This window comes from Chiloscyllium punctatum, chromosome 29, assembly GCF_047496795.1.
Source record: "Chiloscyllium punctatum isolate Juve2018m chromosome 29, sChiPun1.3, whole genome shotgun sequence".
Lineage (NCBI taxonomy): Eukaryota > Metazoa > Chordata > Chondrichthyes > Orectolobiformes > Hemiscylliidae > Chiloscyllium > Chiloscyllium punctatum.
Genome location: NC_092767.1, coordinates 79,301,162 through 79,323,783, shown reverse-complemented (window position 1 = coordinate 79,323,783; position 22,622 = coordinate 79,301,162). Strand labels below are relative to the sequence as shown.

The following is a 22,622-nucleotide window of genomic DNA, read 5'->3' as shown; positions in this document are numbered from 1 at the left end:
AAGGGGAAGAGGTTCAGGGTTCCAAGAAAACAAAAAGAAAGAAATTAGCTAAAGAGTAATTAGCGTAGATTGTTACATAGAATCCCTACAGTGTGGAAGCAAGCCATTCAGTGCATCAACCCTCCAAAGAGTATCCCACCCCTATCCCTGAATTTCCACCTAGCCCACGCATCCCTGGCCAGTTTAGCATGGCCATTCCATCTAACTTGCACATTTTTGGACTGCAGGAGGTAACCCACACAGACATGAGGAGAATGTGTAAACTTCACACAGGCAGTCACCCAAGGGTGGAATTGAACCAGAGTCCCCAGCAATGTGAGATAGCAGTGTGAGCCATTGAGCCATCCTTGAGGAGGAGATGCTTAGCTGGTCTGGCAACATCAATGGAGAGAGAAATAGAGATAATGTTTCATTGAGAACTGGAGTGTTTGAACATTCAAAGAGTACCTTATATAAATAAGCCAGAAATGGGAAGTGCCCACCAAAACGCATTCTGATTTTCTCATTGCATCACTTCAATATGATGGTAACTCAATGGGAACAGTATTCATCTTGGTCTCTTTCCTAATGTTTGAAATCTATTGCTTGTGGTTATAGAGACGACTATGAACATTGAATTACAGATGTACCATTGGATGAGATAGCAGATGGGAGAGGTCAATAAGGTAATCGGTCTTTTCTGGTTCCATTTCAATTAGTAAATTTTTAGTTCAGTTTCTTGTTCCCTGTTCAACCTCCAATTAGTCTTGATTGCCGAACAAAGAGTTTCTATTGCAGCTTTGTTTTCCTTTGCCAGTTGAATTTAAGTCTGAAAGTGCAGTTGTGCCTGCTTGCCATTGTTGGCAAGTGTTCTGAGCTACAGAACCATATACTGTGGCAGTTATACACAGGCAGTCTTGTACTGTCTATTCAGAAAGAGATTCACTCCGTGCCCTGAGTGGATTGAAATTGTAAATAGATATACAATTCTGCTACATGTGGCAGGCAGGAAGACTCATCGAGTGTAAATGGCACGGCTGATAGATCACAGCCCTGTGCATTTGGTAGAAAACATGACAGATGTTTGAAAAGCTGATTAGAAGACTGAGGTTTTACACAACACCAGCATGAATTCTCTGAAATTGGACTGTCCAAATATTAGTGTGTGAATATGCAGTGCATTTATATCAAGCATCTGCTGTTTTAACAAAGACATTCAAATCTTTTATTTTAAGAGTGTTAGTTCCACCATTACAATGGAATTCTATCCTCATTTGTTAAGAGCTTGTACACAAATGTCAGAGAAACCCAATTTCATGGCCAGCATATGGAATTATTTGTATTCAATCACATATTGTCTAGTATTAATAAATCCTGTCAAATAGCACATTGTTATGGGTTCTTCCTGTTCACAAATAGCCAGCCATATGTAGACTACAATATGAAAGTAACCACACTTCAGATTCACCTTTTTATTCATTCACAGAACGTGAGCATTGCTGGCTGGGCCAGTATTTATTACCCATCCCCAGTTGCCCCCTTGAGAAGGTGGGGGTGAGCTGCCTTCTTGAACCGCTGCAGTCCATGTGCTGTGGGTTGGCCCACAATGCCCCTAGGAAGGGAATTCCAGGATTTTGACAGTGATGGAACGGCGATATACAGAGGAACCTCGATTATCCGAATATCAATTATCCAAATATCAGATTATCTGAAGGGGATTTTGAGGTCCCGATAGAAACATTACATCAAAGACGTGTTTCCAACAGTGATCGCATCTTTTGTTGACAGTGATTAAACAGGCACCGTCTCCAAATGACTGACCTCTGGCCCTCTCTCTTCCCACACTTTCCCTGGAGTTCTACACAGGGGTGTACTGTAAACTCCCCTTCCCCAGCTAATCTCTCTAACATTGTCCTGTTCAGGGTAAAGGTGGAATCTGTCAAAAAGTTGCAGTAAAAAGTTGTGTGTCTGTGTGTGTTTGTCTGTATGTTTGTGTGTGTCTGTGTCTGTGTGTGTTTGTGTGTATGTTTGTGTGTGTCTGTGTCTGTGTGTGTTTGTCTGTATGTTTGTGTGTGTCTGTGTCTGTGTGTTTGTGTGTATGTTTGTGTGTGTCTGTGTCTGTGTGTGTTTGTGTGTATGTTTGTGTGTGTCTGTGTATGTTTGTGTTTGTCTGTATGTTTGTGTCTGTGTGTGTATGTCTGTATGTTTGTGTGTGTCTGTGTCTGTGTGTTTGTGTGTGTGTCTGTGTCTGTGTGTGTTTGTCTGTATGTTTGTGTGTGTCTGTGTATGTTTGTGTTTGTCTGTATGTTTGTGTGTGTCTGTATGTTTGTGTGTGTCTGTGTCTGTGTGTGTTTGTCTGTATGTTTGTGTGTGTCTGTGTATGTTTGTGTGTGTTTGTCTGTATGTTTGTGTGTGTCTGTGTCTGTGTATGTTTGTATGTGTGTGTATGTATGGGGGGGCTGTGTGTGGTATTTGGAGACTTGTTCCCCCCCCCCCCCACTATCCCCCCAGTAGCAGCAGTCTTGTGGTTGATGTCCAGTCCAGTTGCCCTGGAAAGGGGGCAGGGGCGGGTGGGTGGGGGGAGAGTGCACGGGGCAGGCGGGGGGTGGTGTTGAACGGGGGGAAGGGGGTGGGCTCGCGCGTCGTGTGCTGCTGCCTTATCTCCTGAAAGAGGAGCAGACTTTAAAAACTCCGAGCCCCAGAGGAAAGGCATTTAATCGATTAACCAAATAATCAATTATCCGAACAAAGTAGTGCCCGCCCATCTCATTTGGATAATCGAGGTTCCTCTGTATTTCCAAGTCAGGATGATGAGCAGCTTGGAGGGGAACTTGCATGGGGTGGTGTTCCCATGTATCTGCTGCCCTTGTCCATTTAGATGGAAGTGGTCATGGGTTTGGAAGGTGCTGCCTGAGGATCTTTGGTGAGTTTCTGCAGTGCATCTTATATATGGTATGCACTGCTGCTACGACGGTGATGGAGGGAGTGGATGTGGTGCTTTGTCCTGGATGGTGTTGAGCTTCTTGACTGTTGTTGTAGCTGTCCCCATCCAGGACAAGTGGGGAGTATTCCCTCACACTCCTAACTTGTGCCTTGCAGACATGCAAAACCAAAACACCTTATCAATTGTCAGGCATTTAGGGACATCATAACGTCATGGAAGGTACTACACAAATACAAGTCTATCTTTCCCTTCAATGTGTTATTTTCACGGCAGTATCTCAGGAGAAACGGTAAATTCCAACATTGCTCAAGTTACTCCTTCTTGGACTTGGTTGTTCCAATTGAGAATTTGGCCACATTGGAGGTGGTTAAAGCAACTCTGTGTGAACCTGTAACTTTCTGTAGTTAAATAAGGCAAAACAGTCAGACCAGCTTCAGACTGCCCTCAGTGATCACCGACAGAGCTCATGTGTGAAGTGTCAGTACAGCTGGGATAACTGGCCCGAATTTCACATAGCGAGCTGACAAATTACCAGCACACCCACAGCAGGAGTAAACTGATACAATTTACGCATCCCTGCCAGAAAACACTGAGCAGAACTGGATTGAGGGGTCGAGGAAGTTACAGAGCATTAAACAGAAATTAACCATGACATTTACACATTGATGTGGACATATGATTGATTATTGAAAACAAAGAAAGACAAAGTTGCATTTCTTTAGATCTGCAATTTCAGGATGCTCCACTGAAGTTTACGATCAATAAAATGTTCTTTCTTTACGGGAAAATTGAAATAGGATTGTAATTTCTTGAGTCTCTGTAATGAATGGTATCAGAAAACAGGATGAGGTGTGGGTTGTGATATAATTATAACTGTTTTCTATGTATAATTAGCTTTCTTAAGAAAAATCTTCTTTTGTGTAATAAACCTATGTTCTATTGTTAAAGAAAATCTTCTGCCTCGTGTGATTGTTTAGGTGACACACTACAACATTAACAAATTGTGAAAATTACACACACCATCTATTTCATTCTGGGATCTTCCATATCCAGTACTATAATTAGCTGACCTCATCAAACCACATAATTCCTTTCTCTGGGATTTATTTGAGGAAGAAATGTCAGTTTAGCAAATGGAAGAACACTGCTAGCTTCAGAGCTTTGATTTAAAATCTCACACAACAGGTGAAGCTTCCCCTCTGTATTGTCAATCTAGAAAATTGGTTTAAATCCCAGTCCTGAAACCAAACCCCATGGCATTCGTGGCTCACAGGTTTGCATGTCTGCTGACATGGCTCAATAGTCTATAACAAATCACACACATAAAAGAATCTTCACAGTGTTTGGAACTCAAGAAATTGAACCAATTCCAGCCCAGTCGCCCCCTACAAACACCTGGTAAATTCTGTTGTGATTCCTCGATCAATTTAAAGTTATAGAGTTGTTTAACACAGGAAAAAAATCCCTTTGGTCCAACCCATCCATGCTGACCAGAAATCCTAAATTAATCTAGTCCCATCTGCCAGCACATGACCCGTATCTCTCTTAACCCTTCCTATTCATATACTCATCCTGTTAAATGTTGTAATTGTACCAGCCTCCACCACTTCCTCTGGCAGCTCATTCCATACACACACCACCCTCTGCATGAAAAAGTTACCCCTCAGGTCCCTTTTAAATCTTCCCCCTCCCACCTTAAATCTGTGCCCTCTAGTTTTGGACTCCCCCACTCTGAGAAAAAGACCTTGACTGTTTATCCTATCCATGCCCTTCTTGACTTTATAGAGCTCTATAAGATCACCCCTCAACCTCTGATGCTCCGGGAAAAATAACCCCAGCCTTTTCAGCCTCTCCCTAAACCCTCCAGACCCAGGAACATCTTGTAAATCTTTTCTGAACCCTTTCAAGTTTTGACAACATCTTTCCTACAGCAGGGAGACCTAAGTTGAAAACAGTATTCCAAAAGTGGCCTCACCAATGCCCTGTACAGCCACAATGTGATGTCCCAACCCCTGTACTCAATGCACTGACCAATAAAGGCAAGGCTGGATAGAGCCTGTTTTCAATATTTTGCCCGAATGCTTTAAAATGAATCCTTTGTTATTTCTCATCTCATGCAGGTCTGGAATGAATGACTCAATGTGACAGTCAGGAGGTTTATAGACTGCACTGTACAGAAACTCTAGATGAAGCTTAGAATCTTTTGGCCAACTAACTAAGAATTTATTACACTGTGGAGAATTCCTGAATGTACCAACCCTTATAAATGTGCCCATTTATTGTAAATTTATGTTTTAGAAATGAGTTTTATATGTTAATATAAGAATGCTAGTTAATAATGTGACTCAAGTGGCTGTTAAATTATTCGACAAGAAGTGGGAAAGGTAATAAGCGATTATATGGCCAAAGATATGTTCCATCACCACTTGATATTAACGGCTGCTCAACACTTCACTGGGTTTCTCCTGCTTTAACTTTTACTTCATGATCTCTCCTTTCCTCTCCTAAAGATGTTTATTTTTGCTATTATTTCAGTGGAAAACCCTTTTGTGCATGCACACAGACCCAGAATTCAGTTAATTCGATGTTTAGGCTTCTTCTAGCTGGACATTCAACACTGCATGGAATCACAGCAGATACCATCCAACACCTGATCTTCTACACTTTCCACCAGTGGTTATTGGACAATGAACCAGAAGGGAACTCTATGTGGATTTTCTCTCCCAAACCCAAAGATGTGATAACTCATTGTATGGTGATTCCTCACTGGATACATTAGTGATACTTCACTCCAAACCAGGGATCGACCCTGGAACCCTGTTTCTCACGATAGCTCATTAGGAAGGAGAGTCAATCACAAGTCTTTGAAGAACTCAGATAATATTTACCAATGTTGCCCCCAGATCTCAATCTTATGTTTTAACCTCTTTGTGGCTTCAAAAGTCTCTAACCATAGAACAAAGAAAACAAAGAATAATACAGCACAGGAACAGGCCCTTTGGCCCTCCAAGCCTGTGCTGACATTTTGCTCTTCCATACTAAAACTGTCTTCACTTACAGGATCCATACCCCTCTCTTCATCCAATTTTGGACCTTGGGACTTTAGTTTAGCATTAAACATGTGATAGAATTGCAAGTTGTTGGTTGGCCCTTTTTATTAAAAGTTCAGCTCCCTGCCCCAATGTAGTTATTACTTCAAGGTCAATCTGAGAGGGGGAGCTGCCTGACTCAGTTTATTCTCTGACAGTCTGTCGGTGCTCTGGTTGCAGTGTCAGCCTCTTCATAATGACCTGAGGTTCTGTTCTCATAAGGACCTCTTTCTAAATTCAACTTCCCCCACCCCGCCCTGCCAACTCCTCCATTATAGAAATATCAGTAACAGAGAGCCATTGAAGACTACCAAGTATAGCTGGCTGTTCCATACTGACTGTGACACACTCGGCTAAATGACAGTCTGTAACCCCACTCTCAGGCATCTATTTATCACGATATGACTGTGACAACGAGCCATCTGGTGTGTGCAAATCAGGGGATGAAATGCTCTTCACTGGTGTTCAATTACTATTAATTACTTCTGTATGTGTGTAATATGCTCTCAAATTTAATATGCTTGAAATTCATGAGATAAATTTATACACACCAAACTTTAAAGAAATTAATAATGCAAACACTAATTAATAATTAAAAGGAGTTAAGAAAGAAATTATATTCGCCAAAGCAATGAGCATCTTTACTCAGAATTCCCTTCAGGGCAACATTAGCATTTTCAATGTTAAGGATACAGAACAACTGCAGGCTGAAGTTTGAGATATCTACAAGGCAGCCACTGTCACCAATAAATGGTCTTTTCAGTAAAATGGGTTGTTGCTAATGTAGAAGATATTGTCTGGTTCTGCTTTGCTGCTGACTTGCTTGTTTTAACACAGTAGTTATAAAATGATTGCACCAATTAGCACAGGAGCATTTAGTTCTGAATATCTTCGCTGACTGAGCTTTATCTCTTAAACATCCTCCCGAACCTTCACTCTGATCTCTACTCCTATTCTCAGTCTCAACCAAGAGGCAGGGGCAGAGGTACACAGGAGCTAATAAAAAGAGGGTGAGATTATGCTGGGAAAGGGACTGGGAACAAGAGCAGAGGTTGCAATTCATGGCAAGGAGGTAGGCAGGATTACAGGAGAAAACGGGAGAATGCTGATCTGATCAGGGTTACATTTCTGATGCTTATTTGGATAATCATGAGAATTCTGTAAAATTGTTTACAAGCGAAATTCTTCACACGCAAATGCCAGACATGAGTAAAACAACTGGGCCTTTATTTCAGTTATGTTTATTTTTCTTTCTGAATTATCTCTTTGCAATTTATGCTATGCCAACCAGGGTGAAACTGAACCACAAATTCCAAATTGACAACTTGTCAGTGGATGTTTAACATTTCTGTCGAATTCAGGGACCATACTACCAAATGTTTTGGAGAGGATACAGAAAAGGTTTACCAAGATGTTGCCTGATATGGGGGATGTTAGCGAGGAGGAAAGGTTGGATAGACTGTGTTTGCTTTCACTGGAACGCAGGAGGTTGAGGGGCGACCTGATAGTGTTTGTGAAATTGTGAACGGCATAGACAGAGTGGAAAGCATGAGGCGTTTTCATGGGGTGGAGGGGTCAATTATTAGGGGACACAGGTTCATGGTGCAAAGAGGGGGATGTTTAAAAAAGATGTATCAGACAAGTTTTTCACACAAAGGGCGGTGAGTGCCTGGAATGCACGGCCAGAGGAGGTGGTGGAAGCATACACCATAGCATCATTCAAGAAGCACTCGGACAAATACATGAATAAGAAGGGAATAGAGGCATACAGATCCTGCAAGTGAAGAAAGTTTTAGTATGGAAGGGCAAAATGTGTCGGCACAGACTTGGAGGGCTGAACAGTCTGTGTTCCTGGGCTGTATTGGTCTTTGTTATTTTTTTGTTCTATGGTCAGCACCTCGAGTAAAATTTGAGGTTAAATTGTTTAGTTGGGTTTTCTTTCGCTGTATCAGAACAAGGGTAATACTTCCCTCAATCAGCACTCTGTCGCTAGAGGAATGGGAACTGCACAGAATTAAAATTTGGTAAGTTTCCCAACATCCAGTGGGCCGTGAGTGGAATATCTCTTCCAATTAATTTTCTTTCCATCCATTTCTCTGACAAAGAGTTTGCTGAGAAAATTGTTCAGCTTATAGTAAAAATCACAACCACACTCAGAATCATACAAAAAGGCAAACACAATGATGGCACAGGTTTTTAATATAAAAACATGTTCATCAACAGCATCTTTAAAAAAATCATGGGTGGTACAACTCTACTAGATATAAATGTAGAATACAGATACATATATCCATATAAATATCTATATTTTTATATAAAGACATATATATAGATATATAGTACATTACACTTGCACAGAAATTTATCCAGGCCAGCCAGATACAACAAATATCAAACATGAAATAATTTTGAATTTGAAAGCAGTCCAACATATATCAATCATCCCCCCCATCTTTCTATGAATTTCTGCTTGTATACGTCTTATTTTCTGGTTTCATTAAACATCAAAGCCGTGTCTAAGTCGAAATGAGAGTGATAATGACGATAGTTTCTCCAATGGCGGATCCTGTCTAGTGTGACGTGATGTCCTCCAAATGCACCCATTATTAAACGCAAATCCCTCTGGATTGCAAAGTGTTGCAACACTGACGGGAGAGACGAAAGAAAACAACAAGCAACTCCTTCTGTGAACACAGCGATGGTCCTGTCCTTGGGCACAGACATTGGCAGCAATGAACCTTTCCATTCCCATGTCCCCGTGTTGTGGTAGACTAAGGCACCGCTGCAGATGCATAGCGACACATCTGAGGTTCCCTGCCTGATCTCTCCTTTTGAAAGGTTTACCTCCAAGCTAATGATAGCCCTGCATTAATGAAGGTCTGTTGTTGCAGTCCTGTGAGTGACGTTGATCTCACACTGTGCTTTCCAACATCCATTCTGTGCTGCTGCACGTGGTTCTCTTGTTCTCCAAGACAGTGTCATCAGAGTTCAAATTCTGCCCACTGCCAGTCAGATTTGCCTTAGTCCGTGCCCTCCTTGGGTAGCTGTGGCTCTGGAACAGAGAATAGTCTCCATCAAACGAATGTCTATGGTGGGTTCTCGAGATTTCGCAGGGCAGAACAGATACATTGCTTAGTTTAGCTTCCTTTTCCCTTCGAGGTAGCATGACCTTGCGCGGTCTAATCAAGCAAACCGACAAGCTGGAGTCAGTTGTGCTCCCCTCTGTCTGTCCCTCTTCAGAGGACAGCTGAGCTTCTTTCTGGGGGTCTACAACTGGCTTTGTCCTCCTGCATTGTGTGTGAGACAAAGTGTCTGCTGTCAGCACAGTAGCTTGAGGAAAATCACCCTTTTCCCGAGACATGTTCAATAACACAGTCACCAAACCTTTGGAGGATTCACCAAAAATCTCTTGAATGGACTCACCTGAACCTTCGGTGAGCTTTGAGCTGGACTGTGTCATTCCTCCATTCTGACCTCCATTAGTCTGTGAGCACATGTTGCTCACCACAGTCTTGTGTTCCCCAGTGTTATTGTAGACTTTGTATCTGATCATAAGGATGATAATGAAAACCAACACAGAGGCCACAATGATGCCACCAATGATGATGATCATGGTCCCACCAAGGAACTGGGTGTGTACTGAATGGCATTGGGTGTATTCTTGTTCAGTTGTGAATTGGACGCAGCCCACCACTCTAGTGCCAGTCATTGAAGTAATCCCATCATCATAGACAGCCAAAATGCACAGGTCATAGTCCCTTCCCGGAGCCAGATCATTCACCAAGAAGGTTCTGCTTGTAGATGGAATCATTCTAAAAGATACAAAACCTGCTGTTAATAAATATCCATCACATACAGCATCACATTTCCCACATTGATGTCATCTGGGCATTCCGGAATCATTTTGAGTTTAGGGTTAATCTCCCTTGGAGTTGTCAGTGGTCATGAAATGGGATTATATCTCCTTCAACAAACTGAATTAATTAATTAATTTTATTGTCACATGTACTCAAATGAGTACAGTGAAAAGTTTATAAGTCACGACTTACAGCACCATCTTAGGTATAAAGGTACCCAGGTATACTGCTTAGTTACAGAATGGCGGACTGAAGAAAAAATGTTACACTACCCCTATACCCATTTACATCACGGCTGTACCACGTTACATCACAGCTATACCCAGTTACATCACGGCTGTACCACGTTACATCACAGCTACACCCAGTTACATCACGGCTGTACCACGTTACATCACAGCTGTACCCATTTACATCACAGCTACACCCATTTACATCACAGCTACACCCATTTACATCACAGCTACACCCAGTTACATCACAGCTACACCCAGTTACATCACAGCTACACCCAGTTACATTACAGCTACACCCAGTTACATCACAGCTGTACCACATTACATCACAGCTATACCCATTTACATCACAGCTACACCCAGTTACATCATGGTTGTACCCAGTTACATCACAGCTGCACCCAGTTATATCACAGCTAAACCCAGTTACATCACGGCTGTACCAAAGTACATCACAGCTATACCCAGTTACATCACAGCTATACCCAGTTACATCACAGCTATACCCAGTTACATCACGGCTATACACAGTTACATCATGGCTGTACCCAGTTACATCACGGCTGTACCCAGTTACATCACGGCTATACACAGTTACATCACGGCTATACGCAGTTTAACCATTGGTCAGAGGAACTAGAAGCAAACTCAGACAGATAAATGTCACAGTTTCTCTCCAAAGGCTCTCCGCAGCAGACTAGTACAGAGCAGTGCAGGGGCCTCCATATGCTGTGACCACTGGCTGCTGCTGACATTAGTGAGATTGGAAGCACAGGAATTATAGCTGGTCAGAACCTACACTCCACTAGGAAATGGAAAACACATTCAGTCACAATTCCCAACAGCTAGCCCCTATCCAACAATAAATGGATGGTACAGGGTAGGACTGGGGAAGGGAGTAAAAGTGTAGCTTCGTCTTTGTTGTGACAATTTCTATTGCAAAGGCATTTGCTGGAACAGGAGTTACCCCTGACCCTGGAATCTGTCTGGGACTCTGCAGTTGGAAATGGGTCAGTCACCTTGGGAGAAAGTTGGGGCATGGAGAAAAATCTCAATGTGACGCAGCAGGGAGATCAGAATTAGGGCAGGGAGTCTTCCCAATTCCTTCTTTGTACAGGAATAGTTCAAATTGCTGAATTCTTGAAAAACAATGATATCGTCAGAGGAATGGTTTGGGAGAGTTATGAACCTAAAGGTAAATATTTATAGGAGGTGGGAAGCATAGTGTGGTTTCTGTGTTGTATCATTTACAACAATTGGTGGTGAGTTTTACATTTCTCTGTGTGGGAAATTCCAATGTATTGTGGCACATTCTTGATATTTCTTATAGCATTGACTTAAACACTGGACATGTTGAAAATGCTGATTCCCTTATAAATTATTTGGAGATGCCAGTGCTGGAATGGTTCGTGGGACATTTTGGAACTCCCTATGTCACATTTATGGGGAGCATAGTTACAGCATTATTAATGATTTAAAGATAACAGAGACATTGTTACGGAAAACAGGCTCATTTGAGTTCATCAGCTGAGTCTAGACAGCAAGGATTCTTAAGACACTCTATACATTGCAAACCACAACTGAACCAGAGACATAGAAATCTGACCTAACTCCTGATTGAAAAGCGACATCAAGTGCATGGCCCATACTCTTTGCATTGTGCAATCATTGCACATGGAATCAAAGAATTCCTACAGTGTAGAAAGAGGACATTCAGTCCACCAAGTCTGCATTGATCCACCAAATCCCAAAGACAATCTCACCCTATCCCCATAACTTTGCATGTGGTTTTTACCATAGCTAACTCAAATAACCCGCATATCCCTGGACACTCCTGGTTAATTTAACATGGCCAATTCACCTAACCTTTGCCATCTCACCATTGGAGCTCTGTACATGGTATTTTTCTGTTTCCCTCAAAGTTTGAGGTGATTCCTGCGGTTTTTTCCCCTGAACAGGCTGCTGGGCAGTTTAACCTGAAGCAGTGTCAGAGAATTCTAGCCAGTAATCTCTTGCTGTATTCACTTCATTATTGGAATGATCTGACTGTAAAATATCTGAAGATAGATGCCTGATTTGGGTCTTCACTCCACCCTTCATATTTTCTTCGCCCTCCTTTGTACTTCAGCCTATTAACATCCTCAGTGAATACATGACAGAAACAACAGCTCTAAATTGCAAAGTACCAACATGTCATCCATCTCCCTAAACCCCCAGAGCTTATGTATATTGTCTTGTTATTGAAGACCAGTCTGATTGATGTGTTCGAACAATGTGTAGCAGTAGTTGGTCCTTTTGAGCTAATTGATAATGTGACACTAATTCCTCGTGTCATGGGAAGATGAAGACACCAGCAGCAGCTCAGCATTTTTCCCTGATTGTGAAAAAGTGGTTTTCCAATATCACCTCACAATATTCCCTTGCATTCAATCACTCCTCAGATCTAACACAAATGTGTCAGTCAATAAAACCACATGGATCACAGATATTAATGGTAAACATTGTTGCCAAAACAAAATGGCTGCCTGGACGTTGGTCAGTTTTATAGATTAATTAGAAAATCACATCACCTGCCTGAATCTGTGAAACAATCAAAGAATCCCTACAGTGTGGAAACAGATCAGTCAGTCCATGCTGACCGTCCAAAGAGCATCCTACCTAAACTTATCCCCGTACCCTATCCCTGTAACCCTGCACTCCCCGTGGCCAATCCACGTAACCTACGCATCCCCAGATACCATGGGCAATTTAGCATGGCCAATCCACCCTAACCTACACACCTTTGGATTGTGGGAGGAAACCAGAGCACACAAAGGAAACCCACACAGACTCAGGGAGAATGTGCAAACTCCACACAGACAGTCATCTGAGTGTGGAATCGAACCTGGGTCACTGGTGCAGTGAGGCAGCAGTGCTAACTACTGAGCCATCATGCTAGTTCAAGCATGATTAACGTACAATAGAAAAAGCCTCTTGTTCCCAGTGGTCATGTATACATGGAATGGTTTGCTTCTCTAAGGTATTCTTTTTCCAGCTTTTCCCAATAGGGTGGTCCCACAGCGCTGGTTAAATCACCCTCCTCCATCTCCAAACAGATTGAATGTTATTCTCATTGGAATTGAGCATGTGGTTTCTGTGACAATATATTTTATGATTGGTTTGAATTGCGATGGAAGTCAGTGGACAATTCTCAGGACATGTGACAACACCCTCTAGAAACCAATCAGAAGCTGCTAATCAAACAGTTCAGAGTGATTGAAAGCAGTTGCCATGCAAAATAAGTCAGGCAAAACTCCTCATCAAGACAGTGCCTTTAGGAATGAGACCATCAACAGGAGAAGTCCTACTGGAAACGGTTAAGGTCTAGTCAGATCAGGTCCAATCAACCTGCTCTACCTAACTGGGGAGTCACTGAATGTTAACCATATCAGTGAAACTGAATCATTTTCAAAGTTTAAGCCTTTGGGAAATGAAACTGTTGATTTTGTGGTGGCATAATGGTCTTCCAGAACAAAGAGTTGACCTTGACTGAGTGTTACAGACCGGCATATACCAAGGTCCAGGACTACGTGCTGAGGGATGCACTAAAGCCTGGGGCAGCTGCTGTCAAGGGGCAGTGGGGAAAGACCACCATCTGAGGTCTTCCTGTTGAAGGTAAATGGGGTTTGTTCAGTTATTGGACCCTCCTAGTGCGTCAAATGCATGTAAATATAGTCCTGTAAGTGTAAGACATGTCTTTGGTTTGTTTGGATAGGGTCAAACTCCAATGTTTGTTCGTTTCCTTGATAGGCTACTATACAGAACCAAACTGCATTTGTGAGTATGTATATATACAAAGATATGTTTAATGAATAAAGTATATGTTTGAAATTTTAAAAAAATTCTCAGTCTCAGCTCCCTCTTCCTCACTTATCCAGTTCTGGGGATTAGACCAGAGCAATAACAGTAACTCTGGACCCTGGTGTTTTTTCCGACTCTGTCTCAGATCCTTGCCCCTACCCTGAGTATAGCAAGTTCACCAGTTGTTGGGCCATGATTTACCCCCACACTGCACCAGGCCTTGCCTGTATCACTGGCTAAGATCCTGGTGGGATGTGACCATGGAACAATCTGGTTCAGAGGCATGGCTGCTATCACCTGAGCTACAAAGGCCCAGGACTGTTATGAGCCTCTAACATCACAGTAACAAACAAGACTGGAAGCTCCCAAACATCAGAAAGGGAAAGGGAGAGTAGAGAGAGCTATCTGAGGAATGTGTTCATACATTGTCCGGTGCTGGTGCACTGTGCATGTAAACACTCAGATAAAAAACAAAAAACAGAAATTACTGGAAAAGCTCAGCAGGTCTGGCAGCACCTATGAAAAACATCTGAGGAAGGGTCACTCAACCTGGAATGTTCACTCTGATCTCTCTCCACAGATGCTGCCAAACCTGCTGAGTTTTTCCAGTAATTTCTGTTTTTGTTTCTGATTTACAGCATCTGCAGTTCTTTCAATTTTTATTTCAGACTCTGAGAAACGTCAGCTTATATTCAAATTACAGTGGCTTCAATCAGAGTCATTTCACATCAAGTAACTTCCTAAACTGTCAGGACAAGGAGTTAGTTCTAGAGTCTGGGGGTGGGGGGCCTAGTGGTCCTAAAACTGAACTATAATTCCAGGGACCCATGGCAGATGGTGAAATTGGAATTCAACTGATAGACATAGTGACAGATACATTGATTGGGAGTCTGGGGATGAAAACTAGCAGCTGTAAGGGAAAGAATCATAGAATCCATACATTGTCAAAGCTGGCCACTCAGCCCATTGACTGCACACTGACCCTTACTCAGTCTGGCCTACACGTGACTCCAGACCCACAACAATGCATTTGATTCACAACTCCCCTCAGGGTAATTAGGGACAGGCATTTACTGCTGAGCTAGACGGGGACACCCACATTCCATGAATGAATAAATTAAAGGTATACAAAGAATTGTGGAAGGTATACCTCAGAGGAAGGCCATTCTGCCCATTCTCTTTGTGCTAATGCTATCTCTTCATTCAAAGCTGTCTGCAATGACTAACTGAGACAAAAGGGGGATGGGTTTGATTGTTGCTAGACCATGGTAACCATAGCACGTTCTTACTAACCTGACCAAGTATCTTCTCTTCTGTCAAGTGTCAGCTTCAGGCTACGGCACTAAGATGTACCAGCCTGCAAATGCAAGTGGGTTGTATGGCAGCAATGGTTAGAAAATGCCAAGGGCATCATTCAGTCCTGATGAGTTGACATAAAAAGATTTACCAGGAAGATTACTGAATCTTCTGTTAGACAGAACCTGACATTTATGGCTGGTTTGTGCTGATGAAGGTGAGAAATGGTCGCACTGGGAAATGGAACATTTCCCATTACAGAGGTCAAGGAGCAAAGGTGAAACACTGCAAATCAGAAATAGAAACAGGAAGTGCTGGAGAAATTCATTAGGTCTGGCAGCCTCTGTGGAGACAGAGACAGAGACAGAGAGAGAGAGAGAGAGAGAGAGAGAGACAGAGAGAATATTAATGAGTTGTGGGTCACACCTGACTCTGCCTGCTGACACCAGGATGAATCCGGGATTGGGAACTGGCTGTGGTGAGATACAAGGAGCAGCTGATGAAGCAATCCCCTCCTGGAGCACTGTGCTAGGCAGATTTGGGAAGCAGGAAGGATCATGCAAATGCCTATTCAGTCAGCAGCACCTACTGAGTGTGCGAGTAAAGCTCAGGAGGCAGGTTCCCTTGGAAGACTTGTACACTCTAGAAAATTAGTATCTCCAGTTGCCGGGCCATCAAGGCAGAGGGAGAGGTCCCCACTTTGGATTCCTGTGAACCCAGTTACTGTCCTCCCAGCCCCATAGAGCCACACTCACTCTACCTTCCCCCAATTACACAACATCTTTTATGAAGCCTGCTGCTGTTCTCTCACATGGACGGGGCTGAGGCCCAGATGGAGGAGATCTGTTAAGTGTCAGAAAAGTCAGCACATTTCAATTGGCCTCATTATGTACCACTCAGTGGAGGGGCAGAGTATGAACACCTTCCAGAAGCTGCCTTCCTGGAGATAACCCAGAGGCAGGAAAGGCTCAGCAGATCAGCACCATGGACAGTGACAAGGCATCATGGTCAATGACTGTGTTCAGTTCTGGGCACCTTATTGAAGGAAGGATATTAAAGCCTTAGAGAAAGTTTTTTTTAGATTAGATTCCCTACAGTGTGGAAACAGGCCCTTCAGCCCAACAAGCCCACACCAACCCTCCAAAGAGCAACCCACCCAGACCCATTCCCCTACATTTACCCCTTCACCTAACACTACGGACAATTTACCATGACCAATTCACCTAACCTGCACATTTTTGGACTGTGGGAGGAAACCAGAGCACCTGGAGGAAACCCAAGCTCAAAGGAGATTTACTACAATGATCCCAGGAATGAGGGATTTTGGATACAAGGAAAGATTAAGAGAGATTGAGCTCATTCTCCTTGGACCAGATGATGTTAGGAGGTGACCTTATTGAGGTGTTCAAAATTATGGACAATTTTGACCGGGTAAAGGAGGATATTCTGTTTCCACTAGTTTGTACATCAGTCACTAGAGAGTCACAGTTTCAGGATTGTCGGCAAGAGAGCTCGGAGTGAGATGAGGAGAAACTTTTTTCACTCAGAGAGTTGTTGGGATTTGGGATGCGCTGCCTGGGAGAATGGTGGACATGGATCTCCAGAGGAGGTTTCAAATGAGAGCTGGGTATGTATTTGAAAGGGATAAAACTACAGGGTGATGGAGATAGGACTGGAGAGTGGGACTAGCTGGGTAGCTTGTTGAGGAGCTAGTACAGACACAGTGGGTTGAACAGCCTCCTTTTGTGCTGTAAAGTTCTATGATTCTATTCTGTAATTCCATGAATCATCAGAAACACCACCTACTGAGCCCAGTCCTGCTTTGGGCAGAAAACAGCCCCCAGTATCAGCACCAAACACTTCCAGACCAAGGGTCAAATATAGAGTAAAGCTCTGTCTACACTGTCCTCATCAAACACTGTCAAAACTGGTACAACATAGGATTTGATACAGAGTTAAGTTTGCTCTGCACTGTCCCCATCAAATATTTCCAGGTCAGGGACAGCACGGGGTTAGATACAGAGTAAAACTCCCTGTATGCTGTCCCCATCAAACACTCACAGGACAGGGACAGCACGGGGTTCCATACAGATATTGACTCTGGGCAGTTTTCTGTTGAGAGTCCATCACTTAGGGAACTGCTCGAAGTAACTTTGAGTTGTCAGATCTGATATGTTCTTGGGAGAGTCAGGGCAGCAGTAATAATTCTGCCTCACTGCACACCTGATAAATGTACCTTCACATTTTTACATCAAAACTAAAATTGGAAATTGGAAGTCATTACTACCTTTGTATTGGAATGACTTTTTTATTAGTTTGATTTATTCACTGCCAATGGCTTTCCCTGTCATTTGGGTTAATGAGCATTGACAGCTTCCTCGAACTTTGCCAACATCTGTGTTTGAGTCTCCATGTCTGTATTGGCAGGTTCACCAGTCACTGTTCTATCCTCACCTACAATCACCTTCTAACAAAGGGTTCATTTGCTGACAGGGACCAGAAGCAGAAATGCTGGCTGATTCCTGCGTTTTGATCTCCCCAAGACTTGGCAATGGCTTCATGTTCATCGTTAGCCCTTTAAATCTAGACTTTTATTGAATTCAAATTCCACTATCTGCCATGGTGAGATTTTAACCTGTGACCCTCAGAACACTAACTGGATTTCCTAGGCCTCTCCTAACGAAGATGGATAATAAAAATGACAAGTGAATGGTAAATACTTTTGGTATGCAAACTTGCAGCACGATGTACGCTTGACTCTGTTGTGCATTCTCAGTTGGTTGAGGGTCATTATGAGAACTTAGGAGAAAGGATACCACCACCAGACATCCCTGCTATCCATTGCAGAGAGGACACTGATCCTCTCTGTTCACTGAGAGACACAAGCAGCCATGTAGCACTCCCTGAGCGTGTGTAAACATGACCCACTGACAGCTTTGCCAACAAGATTTCTGTCCAAATCAGCTGGGAACTTACCTGCTTGTTTATAGGAACTTGTTGTGAGCAGATTAGCTGTTAAATGTATTATACAGTAACAGTGCCCCAATTCAAAAAGTACTTAATTGCCGTCATGATCGTCAGGTGTGGTGGTTGCTTTGACAGGGGACTGGTAGGTAAGGTGTGGGGAGGTCTGGAATGGACTGTGCTGGGAGTCCATGGCAAAGAGGAGGAGATTGAGCCCCTGGAGGAATTTCCATTCCAGCATGACTAAGCATTTTTAAAAGACTGTAATGTTTGACTTTTAGCTTTATTTCTTTATTTTTCTACTAAATACTAAGAATTACTGTAAAGTTTAACTTTTAACTTTGCTCTTCCTTTTTACCTTGATCTTATGATTCGATACCTTGATACTTTGTACTTAGGATGGCGCCCTGTGTGGTGACATTACATACTGTTCACTGTACTCCTGGACTTGAGTACATGTGGCAGTAAGAAATCTAAAATAAACTAAATCTAAACCCAAAATGTTTTGAGACACCCAGGGGATGTGAAAGGTGCTATATGACTGCAAATCCTTTATTTTAGCATCAATCACGTACAACTTTAGTTAAATATAGAAAAGGGTGGCCAATGATTAAAACGGAATGTTCATTCTGTTCTGGAGGACAGTGAAAACATTAAATTGATCAGGTTGGTTTTCTTCATGATTTAGAATTTTATTTAAAAAGGCAGCACTTTTGTTAGATTAATTTTTATTTTGATTGATGTCCCCAGTGTAGCTTACTACCATCCCGAATGATCCAATCACAGCACAAGGACAATCCATAAATCACAGCAATTCCATTATTTGGATTTCCCCAAAGCAGATTGGATTCTGAATTTGACGATTGACATTGATCATTCTTAATGTAATCACATCAGGCAAACAATGAATCAACTGCAGAACTTTCTGACTGAAAATTAGCTCTTTCGGTATTGCTCACTTGCTCATCAACCAAATTTCGAGCCCAGCATTTGATGATAAATGCTTTGAGAGAGAGGTACTATTAAGATTGCGGAGTGAATTACTGCAGATGCTGCAATCTGAAATGAAAACAACAAATGCTGGAAATCACAGTGGATCAGGCTGCATCCGTGGAGAGAGAAACGCTAACATGTCGAGTCTTGAGTGCTGTTAAGATTTATGTGTTCCTGAGCCAACTTCAGATTGTTAAATCCATTGGCATTGACCTTGAGTGGTTCCAATGGCATTTCAATACGGACAAACCTTTCTCCATTAATAGAAAGATAGAAACTAGGAGCAGGAGTAGGCCATTCAATCCTGCTCCATTATTCATAGCTGATCATTGTGCTCAATACCCCTGTTCCCTTTCTCCCCATACACTTTGATCTCTTTAGCCCTAATAATTAAATCTATTTCTTAGAATAGACTTTCCTACAGTGTGGAAACAGGCCCTTTGGCCCCACCAAATCTCCAGAGAGTAACCCATTCCTCTACCCTATATTTACACCTAACTAATGCACCTAACATACACATCCCTGAACACTACGGGCAATTTAGCATGACCAATTCACCTAACCTGCACATCTTTGGATTGTGAGAGGAAACCAGAGCATCCAGAGGAAACCCGCACAGACACAGGGAGAATGTGCAAACTCCACACAGACAGTTGCCTGAGGCGGGATTTGAGCCCAGGTCCCACAAATCAGCAGTGATAACTATTGAGCAACCATGCTACCTACTTCTTCTTGAAAACAATCAATGTTTGGCCTTTCTGTGACAGAGAATTCCACAGGCTCCCCACTCGCTGGGTGAAGACATTTCTCCTCATCTCAGTCATAAATGACCTCTCCCATATCTTCAGTCTGTGACCCCTGGTTCTAGATTCCCTGGTCATCAGGAGCATCCTTCCTATGTTTAACCTGTCTAGTCCTGTTAGAATTTAATAGGTTCCTCCAAGATCCTACCTCATTCTTCTAAACTCCAGTGAATATAGTCCTAACCAATCCGGTGTCTCTTCATATTTTAGTTCTACCTTCTCAGGGTGAACAGTGAATTAGCTTTAAAATCTTTTAAAACCACTTAAGCAACTTTCAGTGAGGATGCAACCTAGTGAGAATTTACCAAAGACAGAGAAAGATAAACCCCAAACCATTTTCACTCAGTTATTTGTGAGTAGAGTAATTGGTCCCTTCACAGGGACAATCAGGAAATCTCAATATTCACAATCAATGTTTCAACTCTTCATATTGTTTTTTGAGGCTTCTACAACATGGGCAGTAATTTCCTGCCGACATTCACAAGTTTAGTCTTGATAACCTGAAGGAGTTAGTTCCGTTGTGTTTAACAGAAAGTCTGAGCTTCCACATAATGTGCAGGTGATTGAAGCCTAAGATTTTCAAACACTTTTTAGAACAAATTCTCCCATTTTAGTAATTGCCAATCGCTTTACTTAATGAGCAATGATACCACTTTCACTTTGTCTATTCTGATTATACATACATTCCAACAGAAAATATATATGTTTTTTCTCAGCACAGATGGCATGTCATATATTTGTTGAGTCTATAACAACACTTCTTTGCAAACGCTTTGGAAATAAAATTGTAGATAAATTTAGGATTTTTCTTCTGGTTAAGACTACAGATAAAAAAATCTTTTAGCTCATTTCTTTCAAAACTTTAAACAAATGGTAACATACGCCAGAGGAGCTATATATTGATCTATGTTTTACAGAAAATATATTGGTCATAGGAAAAGAATTTCAACTACTTCAGGAACAATTATTGCTTCAGAACACATTCTTCATTCAATGAGATGATAGTTGACCTATCTTCGACCTCCAATTTATTGGCTTGGCTTTATTATCCCTTATACCCCTGGCTAGAAAAGGATTGACTAATTACAGAGTGAACATTACGAATAGAGTTAGTATCTAGTTTGTATGGGAGAGTTGCTCATGGCTAGATCTCCTTTCTTGTGAAGACTGTTCCCCAGCTTTAGATTAGATTCCAAACAGTATGGAAACAGGCCCTTCAGCCCAATAGGTCCACACCGACCTGCTGAAGAGTAACTCACCCAGACCCATTGCCCTACCTTGTATTTACCCCTAACTAATGCACCTAACACTACGGGCAATTTAGCTTTGCCAATTTGCCTAACCTGCACATCTTTGGACTGTGGGAGGAAACCAGAGCACCCGGAGGAAACCCATGCTTCTCTCCTGTCTGACGTGACTCTGATGTTACGGTCTTTGTTCTGGATTTCTCCACCGTTGGGAAAGTGAAGAATTTGCTTCTGATCTTAGCCCTACCTTGTATTCTTAGACTGCGTTCCCGAACTTAGCTTCCCTCACCATCGGAAACATACTTCGTGCCTTTATCCTGTCCAGTCTTGTTAGAATTTTATCAGTTTCTATGACATCCCTTTCTTGTTCCTCTAAACTCCAGTGAATATAGTTCCAACTGGGACCTTGGGTTCATGTCACACTACAGGTGACCCCACTGCACTATACACTCTTTCACACGCATACACACTCTTACACACACACACACACAAAACGAAACCCTCTCTTATATACACACTCTCTCTCACGTACACCTCCACACTAATAGCCATGCACAAACCCTCTCACAGACTTATACCCCATCACACTCACTCACACACTATGCCAAGCTTACACATGTGCAGATGTAAATTCGCTCACGCACACACTCACATGCACACACTCACCCTCTCTCTCTCTCTCATGCACATGCACACACATATAAGTCTATCGGGTGAATTTGTACTTGCAGATCTATATTTTCAGATACATTCTATTTTGCTCAAAAAATGGACAACCTGCAGACAGTCAATCCATGTAATATTTTGTAAATTCCACTTTGGAATTAGAACCAGTCTGACTCAAGATTGAGATATAGACATACTCTAATGCATTGTCTGAGCTGAGATGTCACCTTTTTTTATAAAACCTTAAATCATCTCAAGAATGTGACTTAAAAGTAGTTCTGGGATTTGCATATTAATGAATCGAAACCTGTAACCCATTCTAAATGTTGAAAGACTTAACAACAATCTAGATTTGTTCAATGCTGTATATTATTTCAGTTGCATGACACTGTAATCTTTTGCTATAAATTCTGTGTCTTATAATTGTATTCCACAACCACCTGATGAAGGAGCAGTGCTCCGAAAGCTAGTGCTTCCAAATAAATCTGTTGGATGATAATCTGGTGTTGTGTGATTTTTAACTTTGTACACCCCAGTGCAACACCAGCATCTCCACATTATACATCAGACCTGCCATCCCAGGACAATGGGAACAACAATTAATAATGACCTCAGCTTTAAAAAATTTCAAAAGACCCTTTAAACATCTTTCAGTGAGGATGTAATCTCATCAAGAGTAATCTCATTGAATAAAGAATGAATTTGAGA

At 42.2% G+C, this 22,622-nt stretch overlaps 1 protein-coding gene across 3 annotated transcripts in view; it reads right to left on the bottom strand.

The window, feature by feature from the left end:
* Positions 1-8,240: 8,240 nt before the first annotated feature.
* The window catches only part of LOC140454651 (leucine-rich repeat and fibronectin type III domain-containing protein 1-like protein), a 238,908-nt gene continuing 224,526 nt past the window's right edge, over positions 8,241-22,622 (bottom strand). For 2 of the 3 annotated variants that reach the window (XM_072549568.1, XM_072549569.1), the window contains exon 3: positions 8,241-9,824. In XM_072549568.1, coding sequence (XP_072405669.1) covers positions 8,924-9,824 — 901 coding nt within the window. In that variant the 3' untranslated portion in view covers positions 8,241-8,923. The remainder of the gene's footprint in view (positions 9,825-22,622) is intronic. The other variant, XM_072549570.1, reaches the window with a different exon arrangement.